Raw genomic sequence first — 19,712 nt, 5'->3', positions numbered from 1 at the left:
GTTCCTGCCTGAAAGAACTGCAGGGAGAAAAATGGAGAAGAGAGTGAGAAAAAGAAGGTCTCTCGACAGGCTCAAATTGGGATACAGCTCAGGAGGAGGGCCCAAGGCCTAACACTATTACTGATGCTATGGTGTGCTTACAAACATGGGTCTATCTTAACTGCCCTCCGAAAGATGCAACAAGCAGCTAAAAGTCAGATGCAGATATTTACACCCAACCAATGGACAGAGGCTTGTGACCCCTGTGGTTGAATTAGGAAAAAGCTGGAAGAAGTTGAGGAGGAGGGCTACCCTATAGGAAGACTAGCAGTCTCAACTATCCTGGACCTCCAGGATCTCTCAGACACTGAGCCACCAACCTGATATGAGGTCCCCAACACATACACAGCAAAGGACTGCCGGATCTGAACTCAATCAGAGAAGATGCACCTAACCATCGAGAGAATTGCAGTCTCGAGGAGTGAAGAGACCTGGTGGAGTGGGGGGTGGGGGGGTATCCTCTTGGAGATGGGGTGGGGGGAAGTGTGGGATGAGGAATAGTTGGAGGGGTGGACCAGAAGGGGGATAAAATCTGGACTATAAAAAAGGTTAAAGAATAAATTTATAAAAAAGAAAGAAAGAAAGAAAGAAAGAAAGAAAGAAAGAAAGAAAGAAAGAGAGAAAGAGAAAAGAAACAAGACTTTTTTCTCTCTGAAGTCTTACTTTAAACTGCCTAAGAGATAATTTATTGTCAAAAACAGTTTCTGATTTAAGGGATAAGAGACAATAAAATGTAATTATTATGTTAACTTAGAATTCTTGGTTATTAGGCAAAGACAGGTCCAAACAATATTTTTATAGTCTAAGAAGAAAAATTAAGCCACACATTGAAGAAGTATACTTCATTGGGGCTTTAAGGACCCATAAGAGCTAATGTGCCTAATTATTTCAAATGTAAATGAAAGAATTGTTATATGGTTATTGTTCTTTTAGTCCATTATCCTTCAGCAAGGCAATGCTTTAAAGGCTCTTTAGCTTGAGGCTTTTATAAAGGTGACTGGCCTGCCATTCGATAACTTAAAACAAGTTGTATTTGTTTACGAAGATTCCCTAGTAGGTTGCCTTTTTAGGCAACAACCTGTTACAACTTTCTTTAAAAAAAAAAAAAAAAAAAAAAAAAAAAAGAATTTTAATTTCACTTTCCTAACTGGAATCTCAGTGGCCTAGATTACTCAAAGCAAATTGTTTGTAAAAGCAGTGATGACTTCAATCAAGACTCTTTCTCAGCTCACTGACTTAACTGTCATCCACAGTTCTTTTAGATACAGGCTAGTAGGCATCAGTTTTATAGATAAAATTGGTGATAAACAACATATGGTTAGCAAACGCTACAGGAAAATAGAGTAAGTTGTGGTTTCCCACGTATAAATCTTGTTCTGTTTCAAACTAAATGGAAAGCTAGCATACTGAAAAATCATTATATGTGTGCAGAGAATGAAAAAATAAACATTCTTACCGCTTGTTCCATGAAGTCAAATTCAGGAGCACAGGTGTATATTAAGGTATCAAAATCTGTGTACCTTAGGATTCGAGCTGCTATAAGGTCACTTAGGCGAATCTGGAGGAGAATAAGGCAAGATAAATAAAAGTTAAAAAATGGTATAGCCATTGATAGATAAATGATATTGCCCAAGTGTACCAATGTCTACAGTGTGACTATAAGAAGTGTTGGCGCGCCTCACAATCAAAAATCCAGAGAGATGAGTGTATTATGAATGAGTTTTCAAGACTACTGAAAATAGAATTTCTATCAAGTGTGCTGGTTAGTTTGTGTCTAGTTGACATAAACTAGAATCTTTTGAAAATAAAGAACCACAATTAAGAAATTGTCTCTGTCAGATTGTCCTGTGGGCATGTCTGTGGTAAATTTTAAAAATGAGTTATATATATCAAGGGTCCACCGAACTGGGGGGGTAGTGAAAATATTAGGAAATTGGATTGTATAAGAAAGCAAGAAGAGCAAGCAATAGATCATAAACCAGTAAGGAATGCTCGTCCGTGGTCCTGGCTTCAGTTCCTACCTCCAGGTTCCTTAGTGAGCTTCTGCCCCATTTTTCTCAGTGATAAACTGTAACATGGACCTGTAAACTAGATTAATTCTTTTCTCCCTGAAGTTGTTTTGGTGAAGGTTTTATAAAAGCAACAGAGAACAATGGCATGAATGCCATAAGAATAAACAACCACTTTCTATTTGGACTGAAGTACCACTCCACAAGGTGCCATCCATACCCTATACGTGGTACCATTATCAAGCCAAGAACTTGTGGCTAGAAAAATCATAGACACTAGAGTTGATTCTAATACCAAATGGACACAGTGTTAAGCCATCTCATTAAAGCTTCTGGTTATACTCATACATCAATACATCTCTCAACACTCAACTGTGATACTTCTATGTGTAGTATTATATAGTGTTAACACAGCAACCCACGACTGGCCAAGGGGCAAAGAATAAAAGACTACAGAATACTCAGCCATCCAAAGGCTTAGGGATCATTGTGGAAGGTGATGCAAGGTGTGATAGCCAGAAGCAGTTGATGACTACAACTAAGCATCTAGACACTGCAGGGAAGCTGCATCTATGGACCTACAGCAGCTCTGACTGCATGCACAGACATTATGCAAGCCCAAGTCAAACAGAATCCCAGCATGTACAAGGAATTGTTCAATAATCTAACCCCTAGCCATGGAGTGACTAGAAACTGTTACCTGCTGTGAGAGGGAGACAGAAATTTCCCTAAGATGGTAGCCCTTAGAAATTTGACCAAGCTCCAGTGGAAGACCACACATCCAAGAATAACTGGATAACATAAACAGGTCTTGAAGAGTTTAAAAATAACTGACAAAAAATTCAGTAGATGGGGAAGGGGAGTGGGTGCAGGAAGAGTTGAGGTGAAGAGGTGAATGGTCAAAATAGATTGTGTGAAACTTGAAATTCTCACAGAACAAATATAAAAAATACAGAGATGATAAGAAGTGGAAAGAAGTCAGAAAAAAAAATTCTGAGATTGTAAGGCTGAAGCCAGTGTTTGCCTGAAATAAACTACTGTGAAATTCGTGACATTTTTAATCCTGTAATATGTGTGTAGGGAGAGAGGAACACTTTCAGTTCGCCTTTCAGTGAACTGCAAGTCATAAACCTTTCTATGAATTATGGTTTTCACAAAGTGTCACATACTACCTATGTTTGGTACTTTTTAACATTTTCAGACATCCATTCACCCATTAAATGTGAGAATTCTCCCTCATAGGAATCATGGATACACTTATTATATTGACATATATGACAACATCTACCAAAGCCTTGCTTTCTGCCACTGAAGAGACAATTATTTTTCCACTCTGAGTTCTTTGGTATATGAGACCTTGACTCAAATTCTCTGAGAGGTACAAACATCACTTTACCAACCTTGATGGCTATCAGTGTTCACCACTAACTCAGAGTCCTCTTATTGACCAATACTACGTTAATAAGAGTTGCTACTTTTCAATTTAAAATAGTTCTGGAAATTAATAACAACAATAAAAATACTAAAATTTCACTTATAGAAAGTCATTTAGGTCTACCATCACACCATTAATTATGGATTTATAATCTGATAATTTATCATAAAAATGACTGCACTGTATTTTTATTTTACCCAATGGCGATCTGTCTGTTTCTTTTTAGATTTGCAGAGGTTGAGTAAGAATATTAAAAAAGAATGTGAGAAATAAAATTACCAGCAAGTAAATGGATAAGTAATGTCTAAATAATCTAAATACAGTCAAATAAAAATATACCTTACTAAATAAAAATGTTAAGGATATCAAGGAAAACTGGCACCTCACATCCCAGAAAATGGAAAGAACAAAAATACAAAACAGGCCATGCTTACCATCTCAGTGAGTAGAAAACAGGGTTTTACATGTAAAAGTTTTTTTTTTTTTTTATGTGAGTGTGTACCATTCCCTCAGCCTTTCCCTCCTCCTTTGCTTTTACAGAAGCAATGCTAAAATTGGTTGCCTGTGATTCTGTACAGTACAAGCCCACACTAGACAGTATTAGACAAGGAAACTTTGCTCCTACCCTTTCCTCTGTTACATTCATATATGCTATGTTTATTTTGTAATAGTAAGTGTTTGAAATGACGCACCTGTATGCATGCTTTCCCTTTCCTTAAACAAGTTAGCAATTTAAGGGTAGATCTCAAAAAATGCTTTTCTTCTAAATATTTGCTTTAAGAAAACAAATACCAAATTAGAGATAAGGAATACACTTATATTTTCTAACAGATTAAAAGACAAAGCGCAGGGAGGCGAAATGAGGAAAGGGGATGGCATCTGAAATGTAAATAAATAAAATATCCAATTTAAAAAAAAAAGAAAAATAAAAGAAGAGACTAGGAAGTCAAAAGCCAGAGAATATGCTTAAAAGAATCCATAAAGCACCAAAGTACACTCCTCAAAGATGTTCACCAAATAAGAAAAGCAACACAGAAATAGCCTCAGACAGTATGACTTGCAGATTATTTTGAAGACAATCATAGACTTCTTATGAGTTTCTCAGTGAGTGTCTTTCTTATGTCTTCTCTAATTGTGGCAGCCACACAGTAGCCAGGGGCCATGAGCAGATCCTGGACCAGATGGAGATGTGCTTTAACTGTGAAATGCATGCTAGGTAGATCTCAAAGACATTGGGAAGAAAGGGGTTTTGTGATGACTCATTAATAATTGATTTCCATTGACTATGTCTTGAAATGATAATATTTTAGAAACACACCAAGTTAATTTTGATTCTTTTAATGTTTTAATGTGTGTAATAGAAAAGGGGACATTAACCATGGGTCTCACATTTATGGTTTATATTATACTCCTATTGTACTGAGCTGATGTACAAGGTTGTTATTACAGTTACTTGTGACAGATACTGTAATAGTCTGAATTGTGTCTTCTAGACCTACTTCTAACACAGCAACACTAAAGACAGTTATATATTTGTCAAGACTTCCCAGATCACTTCTTTGGGGTATCTCTATACCTCTGTACATGAAAGCCCTATCTAGCTCCTTGGAAGTTTGCCAAGACAACTTAACTAAAACATGCCTAGGAGTTAACACTCTCATAGCAACGTTCAACCAACAACGGATGCTTACAAGACTTCAGCAGCTCCTCAGCAAGACCATTCTAAGGCCTATTGTACATAACCTGGAGAGCTGATCATAACATCCGGCAAATCAACAAGGGATAGTGAATGCCCAGGGAAAATGTACTCTCTGAGGTTCCCCAGTAGGATGGAGTCCCAGTTGCCCACACTAAATAGCTTAGTGTTGACACAGACATTATTATTCTCTTACTTCCCTCTTCTCCCCTTTGTGCTTTCTGAGACCACTTCTCAAGTAAAATCCTCCTGCCAACTTTTGTTAGGAGCCAACTTGTAACAAAAAGTGTCTAGCAGCTTTGCAGCCACCTTGAGCCATATACCCTGACATGAGACTTGTTTTTCAACAGCTTACAACAGCTGAGCACACTCTGATATTCCACATATCTTGTTTTGCTGTTTAGTGCCCCCAGCTGCAAGGCACACATACTATCCTTGTGCTATCCACGCTATACACTCCTGTAAGGCTTACGTCATATCCACACCTACAAGGCATATGACAAAAGCGTATAAATACCCCAGATTTCCCTTCAATAAACGAGACTTGATCAGAACCTCTGTCTTGTCTCCATTCTCTTCGTCTCTTCCCCTTTATCCCCTGCCCCCCCCCCCTGCCACCTGTCTCTAGACCCTGACCCGCAGACCAAAGTGGCAGAGCGGGCCACAACACAGTGGCCACCAAGCCGGGCAGTACAGGTTGCAACATTTTGGTGCTCAACAAGAGGCAGCCTGAACGAGAGACCCAGTGAGGGACATTACCAGAAGAAGGATCTGCTGAAAATTCAGAAGTGAAACAAAGGTAATTGCCGCAGGAATCTGCCACTTCGAGAAAGATATAATGAAAATGGGGCAAGAAATAAGTCAGCCTGAACTCAGATCTCTGTTTTTATTTTGTTTTTTGCTGCTCACGTGTATTAATTGTCTGCTTTTGTTTTGTTGTTTGAATGCTGTCTTTCATGTTCAAAATAAAAAGGTGGTTATAGATCCCAGAAAAAAGTTACAGGAAAAAATATCTTTTCTTAAACAATTAATAGAGTTAGAAAAAGAGTATCAGGGCTTAATTAATCAGCTACAAAAATTAAAGACAGGGAAGTGGTCTCAAGAGGCCAAATGCAAAAATCCCCCAGATTCTTGTGTTTTTCAACCCAGAGTCCAAAGACGGTCTCTGTCCTTTAGCTCTAGTTTAGCCACAGATCACCCAGAGCAGGGAGAGGGTGAGGCTTTCCCTATATCAGAGACCAGAGACGCTCAAGGGGTTGCTTGGAGACATCACACAGAGTTTAATTTTCAAATTATTAAAGAATTTAAAAATGCAGTATCTCAATATGATGCCATGGCTCCCTTTACTCTTATAATTTTAGAGTTTGTTGCAGAGGAGTGGCTGACTCCTAGTGATTGGAATACGTTAGTGAGAGCAGTTCTTAGCGGTGGTGACCATCTTATTTGGAAATTAGAGTATCATGAGAATTGTAAAGAGACAGCTAGAAGAAACACTCAAGCAGGCAATGGATGGTCCTTTGATGCCTTAGTAGGAGAAGGGCAATTTCTTCTAGTGATAAACAGGTGCAATATGATCCAGGCTTATTCGTTCAAATTCAAAATGCAGCCATGAAAGATGGAGTAAACTCCTGGCAAAGGGAGACCCTGGTGAATCTTTGACAACAGTCAGACAAGGGCCTGATGAATGATTTTCTGACTTTGTCCATCGATTAATGACAACAGCAGGGAGGATTTTTGGTAATGCAGAGGCAGGTGTAGATTATGTGAAACAACTTGCATATAAAAATGCCAATCCTGCCTGCCAAGCGGCCATTAAAACCTACAGGAAAAAGACAGATCTTACAGGGTATATCAGACTCTGTTCTAACATAGGGCTCTCCTACCAACAGGGCTTAGCTATTGTGGCTGCCATGCAAGGACAATCAGTAAGAGACTTTTTGGCAAGTAGAGATAAAAAGGCCTGCTTTAAATTTGGCAAGCCTGGACACTTTGCAAGAGATTGCAAGGCAGAAAATGAGTTAACCCAGAATCAGCCCAGAAAACAGCCTGGGCTCTGCCCATGTTGCAAACATGGAAGGCATTGGGCTAGTGAATGTCGGTCCAAAACAGACGAAGCACAAGGAAACAGCCTTTCTCATGATCAGGGAAACGGGAACAGGGGCCAGCTCTAGGCCCCGAACCAACGAAAGCCAAAACAGGCTTATGTTTGCTGGTATGACACTCATACTGGTATCATACTCAGCAAACACCAATCCCTTTCTGAACTTAGTCAAGCAACACCAGGAAGCACAGGACTGGACCTCAGTTCTGCCACCCACACAGTATTAACCCCAGAAATGGGACCTCAGGCCTTACCTACTGGAGTGTTTGAACCGCTCTATCCAAATGTGTTTGGCCTGATAGTGGGAAGAAGCAGTGCTACTATGCAGGGACTACAAATTTTTCCTGGAGCTATAGATAATGATTATCAGGGTGAGATTAAGGTAATGGCCCAGGCAATTCAGAACATAGTCACCATTCCTACAGGAAAGAGGATAGCTCAACTATTGTTACTTCCATTGTACCCTACTAATCACAAATATAAGAGTCCTAAGAGAGGGGATCAAGGCTTTGGTTCCTCTGATGCATACTGGGTATAGCCTATAGTTAAACAAAAACCTATGATGACACTATGGCTGAATGGGAAGGCATTCTAAGGCTTGGTTGACACAGGAGCTGATGTGACTATCCTAAAACAAAGTGATTGGCCTGCCACCTGGCCTCTGATCCCAACCTTAACCAATTTAAGGGGTATTGGCCAAAGTCAAAACCCACAACAAAGCTCTAAGGTGCTGACGTGGAAAGATAAAGGAAATACAGGATATATATATATATATATGTCATCTTGGGCCTTCCCATTAATCTCTAAGGCCAAGATCTGTTATCCCAGTTGGGATTGATTATGTGCAGCCATAATGAAGTAATCACAGCTCAAATGATAAACTCTGGATTTTCCCCAGGGAAAGGATTAGGAAAAAGTGAAGATGGGAATACTCATCCTATTGAGGTTTATGGTAACACTGGAAGAAGAGGCTTGGGGTATTTTTGATGGGGGCAAATGATTCAGCTGCACCCCTAGGGCGTTGTACAGATCCCATCACCTGAAAGAAGGACTCGCCAATCTGGGTGAATCAGTGGTCCCTCACCACCGAAAAATTACAAGCTGCCCAGTTGCTAGTGCAGGAGCAATTACAGGCAGGGCATTTAGAAGACAGTAACTCTCCCTGGAACACCCCAATATTTGTCATTAGGAAAAAGTCAGGAAAGTGGAGATTGTTGCAAGACTTGAGGGCTATTAACGCAACCATGATTAAAATGGGAGCCTTACAACCTGGGCTGCCCACACCGGTGGCCATACCTTTAGGTTATTATAAAATAGTTATAGATTTAAAAGACTGGTTTTTTTTACTATCCCCTTGCGTCCTAATGATAGAAAACGTTTTGCTTTCAGTGTTCCCGCTATAAACTTTAGAGAACCTATGAAAAGATATCAATGGAAGGTCTTGCCTCAGGGTATGGCTAACAGTCCTACCTTGTGCCAAAAGTTTGTGGCTTCTGCCATAGAGGGTGTTAGAACTATGTGGAAGCAAATCTACATGATTCATTTCATGGATGATATTTTAATAGCTGGAAAATATGGAAAACAGGTACTCCAGTACTTTGATGATCTTAGAACAGCTTTACAGACTGCAGGGTTACAAATAGCTCCAGAAAAGGTACAGTTACAAGATCCATATATTTATTTAGGATTTCAGATTAATGGTCCACGTATTATTAATAGTAAGGCCAAACTGAGGACTGATTCCCTTAAGACACTTAATGATTTTCAAAAACTATTGGGAGACATTAATTGGCTACAACCATATTTGAAACTCACAACCAGAGAATTAAAGCCTCTGTTTGATATTCTCAAGGGAGATCCTGACCCTAAGTCTGACATGGCTCTAACAGAGGAGGGTAGAAAAGCCTTACAGAAGGTAGAGAGTGCTTTTTCATCCCAATTTGTAACTCATATAAATTATTCTAAGCCTTTATATTTTCTTATTTTTAACACTAAACTAACTCCTACTGTAGTTTTTTGGCAAACTGCACCCATATTATGGGTTCATCTTCTCTCATCCCCCAAGAAGGTTCTTAATCCATACTATGCAGCTGTAGCAGATATGATTATGTTAGGCAGAGATAACAGTCAAAAATATTTTGGAAAAGATCCTGATATCATAGTACAACCCTATACAAGGCATCAGGTTGATTGGATTATGCAGAATTCTGAAGTCTGGCCTATTGCATGTGCCTCATTTGGTGGTCAGCTAGATAATCATTATCCACCAGATAAATTGGTTCAGTTTTGTAATCGCCATGCATTCGTTTTTCCAACACGCACTGCACATGCACCTATCAAGGAAGCATTGCTAGTTTTCACTGATGGTTCCTCATCAGGAACAGCTGCTTATGCCTTTAAACATCAAGTAATCTTCTTTGCCAAATCATCTGTGTCAGCTCAATTGGTTGAATTACGTGCTGTTATTGCTGTGTTTCAAGCATTTCCAAATCAAACCATTAATATTTACACAGATAGCTCATATATAGTTCAGTCTATCCCTTTGTTAGAAACTGCTGCACAAATAAAGCATTCCTCAGAAGCAGCCAATTTGTTTTTACAGTGCCAACAATTAATTTTGATGAGAAAGTGTAAATTCTTTATAGGACACCTGAGAGCTCACACTGGGCTACCAAGTCCTCTCTCTGAGGGAAACACCAAGGCAGATCTAGCTACTCGTGTAGCTGCAGTGACTTTATCAGATCTGCCATCTAACTTGGATCAGGCCATAAAGGCTCATGAGTTACATCACCTTAATTCTAAAACTTTAAAAGTCATGTTCAAAATTACCAGAGAACAACCTAGGCAAATTGTCAAACAATGTCAATCATGTGTTACACTTTTACCAGTTCCTCATTTGGACGTAAATCCAATGGGACTGATACCAAACAGTCTCTGGCAAATGGATGTTACTCATTATAATGAATTTGGAAAACAGAAATATATACATGTATGTGTAGATACATACAGTAGTTTCATTTATGCGACATTACAAACTGGAGAAGCAAGCAACCATGTGATCATTCATATGCTTGCTACAATCGATGTATTTGGGTGTACCTAAACAGATAAAGACTGACAATGGCCCAGGTTATACAAGCTCCAGTTTCCACCAATTCTGTTTAAAATTGGGAATACTACATAAAACGGGTATTCCATATAATTCACAGGGCCAAGGTATGGTAGAAAGTGCACATCAAACCATTAAATGCCAATTTGAAAAAATTAAAAATAGGGAATGGTACCCTACCAAGGGATCCCCCAGAAATATCCTTCATCACACATTCTTTATTTTTAAATTTTTTAACTTTGGATTCTGAAGGAAAATCTGCTGCAGATAGATTCTGGCATCCTGATACAAAAAAAAAAAAAAAAATTGCAACAGTCCTCTGGAAAGACCCATTAACTGGAACCTAGAATGGGCCAGATTCAGTGCTTATTTGGGGAAGAGGTTCTGTCTGCATATATTCTCAAATGGCAGATGCCGCACACTGGCTGCCAGAGAGATTGATTAAACAAATAGACAACAATAACAAATCCAGGGAGAAAAACCCCCTGAGAAGCATATTTTTTTCTTTGCAGAAAATATGAAGGAAACCTGAAGATGCTTCACAATTGCCTTCAAACTGGAATAGATCAACGAGCAAACCTGACTTGAGAAGTTCTCAGTGCTGAAGGAGACATCATCACCCACATCTTCAAGGTGGCTCTATTGGACTCTTGGTTCCCCAACTTATGATTTAGTGGGGAACATTGTTTAGACCCAGGAGAAAACTCAGTACCACAGTTACTTTAGTTGTTTTGGGGGTTTGAGATTTCCTTACTTGTTTTGTTATGATCAGTTCTGCATTTCTGTGTGTTGCCCTTAAAAACAAGTGTTGCTTTTATATTGTCTATTCAGGCATTGTTAAGTCTCTTGCCTCTTGGGTTCATGCTGTTCAACAACTGATGGCTTTTATATGACATCTAATAGATGCTATTCAAATGAAACCCATACAGGTCCATTATTACAGGCTGGAAGTAGGGGATTCTGAAACCTCTGTCATCAAGACTGACGAGGATTAACCTGTAACTTAGGCGCTAAGCCAGATAGTCAATGAAGGGTAAGAGAACAGCTCAAGAACCTTGCCCCTAACTGGGAGGCCTCACCATCCTTAAACAGGAGCTCAACCAATGGCTGTTGAGTATCTAAAGACGGGAAAGGGAGGCTGAGGTCCTTTGTTCCAACCTAAGACAGGCATGGTTTCCGTAAGTTTTCCCAGCCTTCCCTTTTGAAAAAAAAAATTTTAAAGGGGGACCTGTTAGGAACCGACTTGTAGCAGAAAGTGGCTATCAGCTTTGCAGCCATCTCAAGTCATATACCCTGACATGAGACTTGTTTTTCAACAGTCTACAACAGCTGAAGCACACTCTGATATCTCACATATCTTGTTTTGCTGTTTAATGCCCCCAGCTGCAAGGCACACATGGTATCTCCACCTGCAAGGCATGTGGTGCACGTGCTATCCATGTGCTATCCACGTGCTATTCACACCATACATGCCTGTAAAGCGCACGTGGTATTCACATCTGCAAGGCATGAGGTACACATGCTATCCATGTGCTATCCATGCCATACATGCCTGTAAGGTGCACATGCTATCCACGCAATACACGCCTGGAAGGCTTATGTCATATCCACACCTGCAAGGCACATGGTATCCAAGGCATGTGGCAAAAGTGTATAAATACCCCAGATTTCCCTTCAATAAAAGAAACTTGATCAGAACCTCTGTCTTGTCTCCATTCTTTGCATCTCTTCCCCTTTATCCCCACTCTCTCTTGCTAGACCCTTACCCACAGACCAAAGTGGCAGAGCAGGCCACAACACAGTGGCTGCCAAGCCGGGCAGTATGGGTCACAACAAACTTTTTTGTTTTTCTCAGCCCTGCTCTAAGGAGCTCAAAATTAAGAGTAAAGTAAATAAGTCACCATCAATCACCATGCATCCTGCAAGCCAAATGTCCTTAACAATTCATACTTACCCCCATCCCAGCCCATTATTACGGAAAATGTGTTTAATTACTACTTTATTTAGAAATCAATTTATTTAGAACTTCATTGTCTGCAGCTTTATATAAAACAAGATTTTTCTCTAATTAAACAAATAACAGATCATTTTTTAAAAAAAGACAAAAAGCTATTAACATGTTTTTATACAATAACGTACCAAAACATAATTTTAGCCTCTAATACTTAATTAGCAAAACTATATTGAAAAAATGTTCTATATTACAAAGGTAAGTATACACTGGTCATATGCTTACATCTTCAGTAATTGAAAAATTATCATTAAGTACATGTTTACCTTTAGCTGAAATATTACAAGTTACTACTAAAAAAAATTCCTAGTGTTGTGTCTGAACGACTACGCTGGCATCCACTGAGACATTTTCCCTGGGCATTCACTATCCCTTGTTGATTTGCAGGATTTTATGACCAACTCTGCAGATTATGTGCTTGAGACCTGGACAAATAAGAGTCCCTGTACGACGAAGAGATATGGATAAGCTGCTTCAAGTTTTTACCCAGTTGTGTACTGTTAGAAATTTCATTACTATTTTTTTAAAAACAGAATGTACTTACATGATCTGAAACACCACAGATTTTAGATGTCAGGAATTTCAAAATAATTGTTCCACACCACCAAGCAAAGCCTTGGATTAGCTAGAAAATAAATAGGATTTGAGTTTTAAAAATAATATGTGACTCAGTTAAAATGTTCAGTGCTATAAGTAGCAGAACAAGAATACATCATGTGAGATGTACCAGTGTGTTGTGAAGAGGAAATGGCAAGACAAGGAAAGGCCCTCACAGTTCTGTTTATTGGCAAGAAATTAAATTTGAAATTAACACTGTAACACTGTTATAAAGTACCTAAAACACCAGGACACTACATATCCTAAACCTAAAGAGAATTCTAAAAACCCAACCCAAACAAACCCAAAACAAACAAACAAACAAACAAAACTTTTCTTTAGTCTCTTTGAAGACAGAGACAGTTTTATTCTTAAACATTATTTTTGTCTAAAAATCAAGCCTCAGAAGAGTATTGAAGAACAGTGGATAAAGAAATAGGATAAGAAATATTAAGATCCCAAGGTTGGAGGGGAGTATATCTTCTGAACACACCAGCATCAGGACCACTGTAGTCAAGAACTCATGCAGCTGGGCTGCCTGTACATGACCTGAACAAGTCAAGCTAGTTTACAATTTAGTATGATTGGGGAAGGAGTTCACAACTCCCATCCCAGGCTGAGGAGCTATGGTTAGATCACTGATAGTTTCTGTGAAAGGGAAAGTCTATTCTCTTTAAATATGGTCACTAATACAGCAACAACAGAGTGTGTGAGCAGCATATACTAGATTCCATGGGATTTTTAAAAAGAAAAAGGGAAAAAAATAACCTGAAGTTGAGGAGTGGGGAAATGCGGGTGGATCTGAAAGGAGTTAGTGAGAAGATTGTAGCCAATTCTCAAAAATTTACTACAAATATTTTGTTAATATCAACATTTTCCCTACACTTGTGAGAATGAGCTTTTCTGTAAGAAAATAAATTTGCTCACATCTGAAAGGTCAAAACTAGAATCCACAAAAAGGAAAGAGCACGTGGTGTTTGTTTTTCTGGGGTGCCTCATTCAGTACACATTCCTCTTCTTTCCATTTACCTGAAAACTGTATTTCATTCTTCCTTACAGATGAATAGTTTTCCACAGTACATATGTACCACATTTTCATTACCTATGATTCAATCAAAGGATATTTACATTTGTTCCATTTCCTAGCTATTCTGAGCAGAGCCACAATAAACATGGTTGGTAGAGCAAGAATGTGTGGAGTAGGATGTCAAGTCCTTTGGGTATATGCCAAGGAGTGGTAGACCCATATGGAATATCTATTTTTGGCATTTGGAAGATTCTCCACCTTTATTTTCCTAGTGAATGGACCACTTTGCAATCCACAGTGAATTAGGGTTTCCCTTTTTCTACATTCTTACTAGCATTTGTTATCGTAGCTTTCTTGATCTTATCATTTTGACTGGGGTAAGGTGAGCTCTCAGAGTAATTTGAATTTGTATTTCTATGATTTAAAGTGTGATGAACAGGTTGGGTATTATTCTTTTAACCTTTTGCTTCTTCCTTTGAGAACCCCTTGCTTAGATCCATAGCCCATTATTTTTGTTATGTTATGTTATGTTTGTTTGTTTGGTTGGTTTGGTTTTGTTTTGCTTGGGTCTTTTGTTTTCTTGACTCTTTGTTATTTGAGTGGAATTGAGTTGGAACCTACCTGGAAGCCTTCTCACTGGGAACTACCTCTCATATTCCTGGGAGCAGCTATGTAAGCTGCTAAGAGAGAAAAGTAATTAATATTCCTACCCAGATATGCTGCCTATGAATCCCAATGACCAAAACCGCAGGATTCCCAAAGGTGCAATAGTGAGAGTTATATCCTGAAGTAGCCCAGCTTAAGAGGGAACTCATGCTGAGCATGGTTAATCTAGTCCACTACCCCCTGATTGGCAAAGGACTCTAGAATTCTTTTTTTATTCTACATATTAACCCTCCACTAGATGTATAGTTGGTAAAGATTTTTCCCTCCATTTGTAGGTGGTCTCATCACTTAATGGGGCGTGTCCTTTGCTGGACTTGATTTTTGGTCTCAAACAGATCCATTTATTAATTGACACTGGGGGAAGATAGTATCTTCAAAAAATTGTGCTGGTCACTGGATAGCTCAGGCAGAAGGATGTAACTTGATCCTTTTTTTTGAATCTTGCATTAAACTAAACTCCAAATTATGAAGAACCTCAACATAAAACCTGATGTCCTGAACCTGAGGGAGGAGGAAGTAGGGGATGTGCTTGGACCCAATGGTGAAGGAAAGGACTTTCTCAACAGAAGATCACGAGTGTAGGAATTAAGACCAACAGTAAAAATGGAGCATGAAGCTAGCTAGGTAGGGTTCTCAAAAGATAAAACACAAACACCTGAGAAACATTTTTAAAATTGTTCAACATCTTTAGCCATTGTGGAAATGCAAACTCTGAAGTTTCAGAATTCATTCAGAATTCCGAATATTAAAAATAAATGGCAATAAATGTTGCCATGTATGAGGGGCAGGGGATATGTATTCACTGCTGATGGGAGTTCAAACTGCTGCCGGTACTATGAAAACCAGTGTGGAAGGCTTCCTAAAGCTGAAAATAGATCTATCACAGACCAACCTATTACCCTCTCAGGTGTATATCCTGAAGGACTCTATACCCTACTACAGAGATCCCTGCTCATCCAGATTCATTGCTCCCATGATTACAACATATCAGAAATGGAAACAGCTTTGATGTCCATCAGCTGATGAACGCATAATGAAAATGTGATATATTTACACAATGATCTACTACTCGCCCATTAAGAAAACTGAAATTATGAAATTCACAGGTAAGTAATTAAAGCTGGAAATAATTCGAGTGAGGAAAGCCAGACCCAGAAGAACAAATGTTACATGTTTTCTCTTATTTGTGGATGCTATGTCTGAATCTTCAGATATGACTGTTTCATTTGAAATACCCATATAGCTCTGGAAATTAGTAAGGAACCGTGGATGGGGAGAAGTTTTTTCAAGAGAGGAGAGAGAGAGGATGAAGTGATCTGAAGTGTTAAAGAAGAATCATAGAACAAGAAGGGTTAAATTGGTGTGGGAGATAGGAAGGCAGAGTAGAGGAGTGAACAGCATTAAAGACATTTAGAAAAAGTCATAAGAAAACCTAATAGAAGCTTTCATGTCTGTCTGTCTGTCTGTATGTATGTATGTATGTATACACACATGACATGTTAAAATAGATGTTCTTTTTCTTTCCTTTTTTTTTTCTTTTCCATTTTGTTGGTACATGCCAGGCAGAGGCCACCAATAAGTTATATCCCAACCCCATTGTAAAATCTCCCTTTCCTCATTCCTTGCTGTTTTATGAACTAGAATTAATTCTCCATTGTTTCTCTCTTAACAAGTTTCACTAGTGATCCTTGATCTGAGAATGCCTTTCATTCTTAATGGACACTGTGGTGGTTTGAGTGATAAATGTCCACATTAACCTGTGCGCTTGATTACTTGATCCCTGGGTGCTATTTAGTGAGCTTTGGAAGGTGCAGCCTTATTGGAAGAGTTCATCCCTGAAGCTTTGAGAATTCAAAGTCTCATGTCACTTCAGGTTCACAGTCTGTGTTGTATGCCTGTGGTGGAAATGTAAATTTTCAGCTTCCTGCTCTTGCTGCCAGGCATGCTGCTTGCTGCCATGTTTCCCACCATGATGGACTCTTATCCGTTTAGTGTTGGGGGCCGACTTTTAGCAGAAAGCAGCTATCAGTTTTGCAGCCATCTTGAGCCATATACCCTGACATGAGACTTGGATTACAATAGCCTACAACAGCTGAGCACACTCCGATAATCTTGGTTTAGATACGTTGGGTGTGTGAGATTAAAGGTGTGTGAGATTAAAGGTGTGTGAGATTAAAGGTGTGTAATTTAAGAGTATGACTTTAAGTGTAGAGATCAGATTTAGAGACAAGACCTAAGGGCATGATTAAAGGTGTGACCAAAAGGCATGGCTTAGAAGTGAGACATATAAAAGGCAGAGGCAGACAGAGAAAGTAACAGATTACTAGACACTTTTAGGAGACACCTAGAGGAAGAGAGACTGAAGAATAAATGGGATTGAAACACACTCTGTCTGGTCTCCATTCTTCGAGTCCTCTCTCTCTCTCTCTCTCTCTCTCTCTCTCTCTCTCTCTCTCTCTCTGAACCCCGACCCGCAGACTGGAGCGGCAGCTTGGGCCAGGATACAGTGGCCGCCAAACGTGGGGCAGCCCGGGCCTCAACATTTTTCTCGGGCAGAGACATTTTTGGCCACCCGAACGTGGGGCTAGTGCGGTTCTCAACATATTTTGGCGCCCAACGTGGGGCTAGTGCAGTTCTCAACAGTTTAGAGCTGTAAGTATAAATAAATTCTTCCTTCTGGCAGTTGCCTCTAGTGATGGTTGGTGTTTTATAGCAACAGAAAAGTAACAGAAATGGACCCCCTCACTGGAGATAGCATTCTTAATTGACATTTTCTTCAGACATTGACAAGAATCCTACCACACTTATAGATGAGAATCTTCAGATGCTGTAATTCTCAGTTTTACCCTTCTGGGCAACACCCTATTTTCCCCCAAGATTTCTTTTTTAGTTTTAATTTTCCAAATTTTTGTTATACTATATCTTGCCTTGAGTACCAATGAGTTTATCTTAACCAGAATACACCTTTTGACATATTGCAGGAGGTTTCATCCATTGCTTTTCAAGTATTTCCTACCCTAAATTTGAACCCTTTTAGAATTTTGATGATATAAACATATCAGATTGTTTCTTCTTGCCCATGCGTCTCTGAGGTACAGCCATGTCTCCACTCTGTTCTTGATTTATATCAAATTGTTTCTCCTGCCCCATCTGTCTACTAGCTGTCATTCCCTCTTGCAATGAACATAGTCACCAGATTTTAATCTTAAAATTAATGTACTCCTCAATTACATCATTCTCAAACTCTCTTTTCTAAAACTTTCTATTTCCTGATATGTTATACTCTCATATCTAAATATGTTTACTGAAGCATTTCATGGTGGCTGTTTTTAAAAGCTCCTCAGATCATCCAAATACCCATTGTTGAGCCTCCTTCTCCCCTCCTGCTCCATTCTTCACAGCCTGTAATAATTGCAAGTACATTCCAGGCAGGGTCTGCAAACATTCACACAGGGGGGAAGAATGGGGTCTAGTTTTTCTGTGCCTGATTTCTTTCATTATGTATAATGCCCTCCAGCTTTGTACATTTTCTCTATATAACAGGATATCATTTTTATTTGTAACTGATATTATATTGTGCATAGGCACACCTCATTTTCTTTTTCTAATGATAAGTATTTACATTGATCCCATGTCTTAGTTATTGAGTATAATGCACCATAAACATTGACTGTCAGGTGCCTGATCTATTGATGCTGTTTTCTTTGGTTTTAAACCCAGAGTTCCAATATGGACAGAATAAGTGCTAAAATTTCATACCAAGGCATAACTATAGTTCATGATAACCTACTGTGTGTTTTATGAAAACTAGAGGACAAGCATGCTCTAAACTTAAAGTAATGATGGAGAGGTAGGAGTAGCCCTGATGGTCAGAGCAGTGGCATATAGGAACTGAAATATCACATTTTATACCATAAATACACAAATGATTACAAGGTAATGCACTTTATTAACAGCTAAGGAGTTAGAAAAACTAACTACTCTAATTACTATATACCATATACAAGTCTCAAATGATCACACTGTACCCTATAAATCTGTACTATTAAAATAATTTGTAAAAATAAAAACAGTCTTATAAGGATTTTGCCATTCAATTTAATGCTGACACTTGGTGATTGACATTTTAAACTCATTTTCCTCATTCTTGAAAATGAGAGTTTTTCTCATCCTTGCTATGATTGGTTGTCGCTACTGCATCTGGTGCAATATGAATCATGTAATGGAGAAATGGAACCTCTTTTAATACCCCATTTTAACCTAAAATGATACTTCACTTCAATGTATAGAATCCCTGTCATTTTATATACTCTTGTTAAAATAACAATTGAGTTTTTGAAATCTCTGCAGAGCTGTTTTTGTTAGTTTAGTTTACCTGGCACCTTGTGTGGCTTCATCTCAACCCAAATTCATGTCCATTAAAAGAGAGTGCACTTCACCAGCCAGTCCTCTTGCCATTAAGGGGAGGGTGGCAGACACCAGGTTGTAGGACGGAGAGATCTCATTCCTTACAAGTTTTTTGGTTTGTATCTCAAATGTCCTCCAAAGCAGGTGTGCTGAAAGAAGAGTTTTCTTGGAGTAGCAAAACTCAGCACAGCTGGATCCAGAACCACAGCCTCTGGGAGGTGACTGGATCATAAGGGCTCTGACCTCACAAATATTAATCCACTTATCAATTCCTAGACTAACAGAGTTTAAGAGTGAGACCTCATTATAAAAGTTTGCCTCCTCCATCCCTCCCTCTCTCTTTGACTTCCAGGTCGCCGTAGGTGGGCAGCCCTGAGTAACCACATACTCACTGCTGTTGCGCTCAGCATCACTGCTGTTCAGAAACAACAGGACCAAGTGGCAATAGCCTGGCATCTCTGAAATACAGGACAAATAAACCTCTTCTCGTTCAGGGTAATTTTATGGGATATTTTTGTTACAATTATGGAAAGAAGACTGGTACTTCTTTTTTCCTGTCACCTGTCTTGATGACCTCCATGGCTCTCTATTGAGGCCAGAGAAGGATAGTCAATG

The 19,712-nt window shown here is 39.1% G+C and overlaps 1 protein-coding gene across 1 annotated transcript in view; it reads right to left on the bottom strand.

Moving 5' to 3' along the window:
• LOC117713860 (putative C-mannosyltransferase DPY19L2) overlaps positions 1-19,712 on the bottom strand; it is a 107,071-nt gene that overhangs the window by 41,824 nt on the left and 45,535 nt on the right. Inside the window, exons 13-14 of the mRNA XM_034510369.2 lie at positions 12,945-13,025; positions 1,496-1,597 (exon numbers count right to left, since the gene is read on the bottom strand). Coding sequence (XP_034366260.1) covers positions 1,496-1,597; positions 12,945-13,025 — 183 coding nt within the window. The remainder of the gene's footprint in view (positions 1-1,495; positions 1,598-12,944; positions 13,026-19,712) is intronic.

This window comes from Arvicanthis niloticus, chromosome 8 (genome assembly GCF_011762505.2).
Source record: "Arvicanthis niloticus isolate mArvNil1 chromosome 8, mArvNil1.pat.X, whole genome shotgun sequence".
NCBI classification, from domain to species: Eukaryota; Metazoa; Chordata; class Mammalia; order Rodentia; family Muridae; genus Arvicanthis; species Arvicanthis niloticus.
Note: the sequence above shows the minus strand (reverse complement) of the source record. Positions and strands in the feature narration are given on the sequence as shown.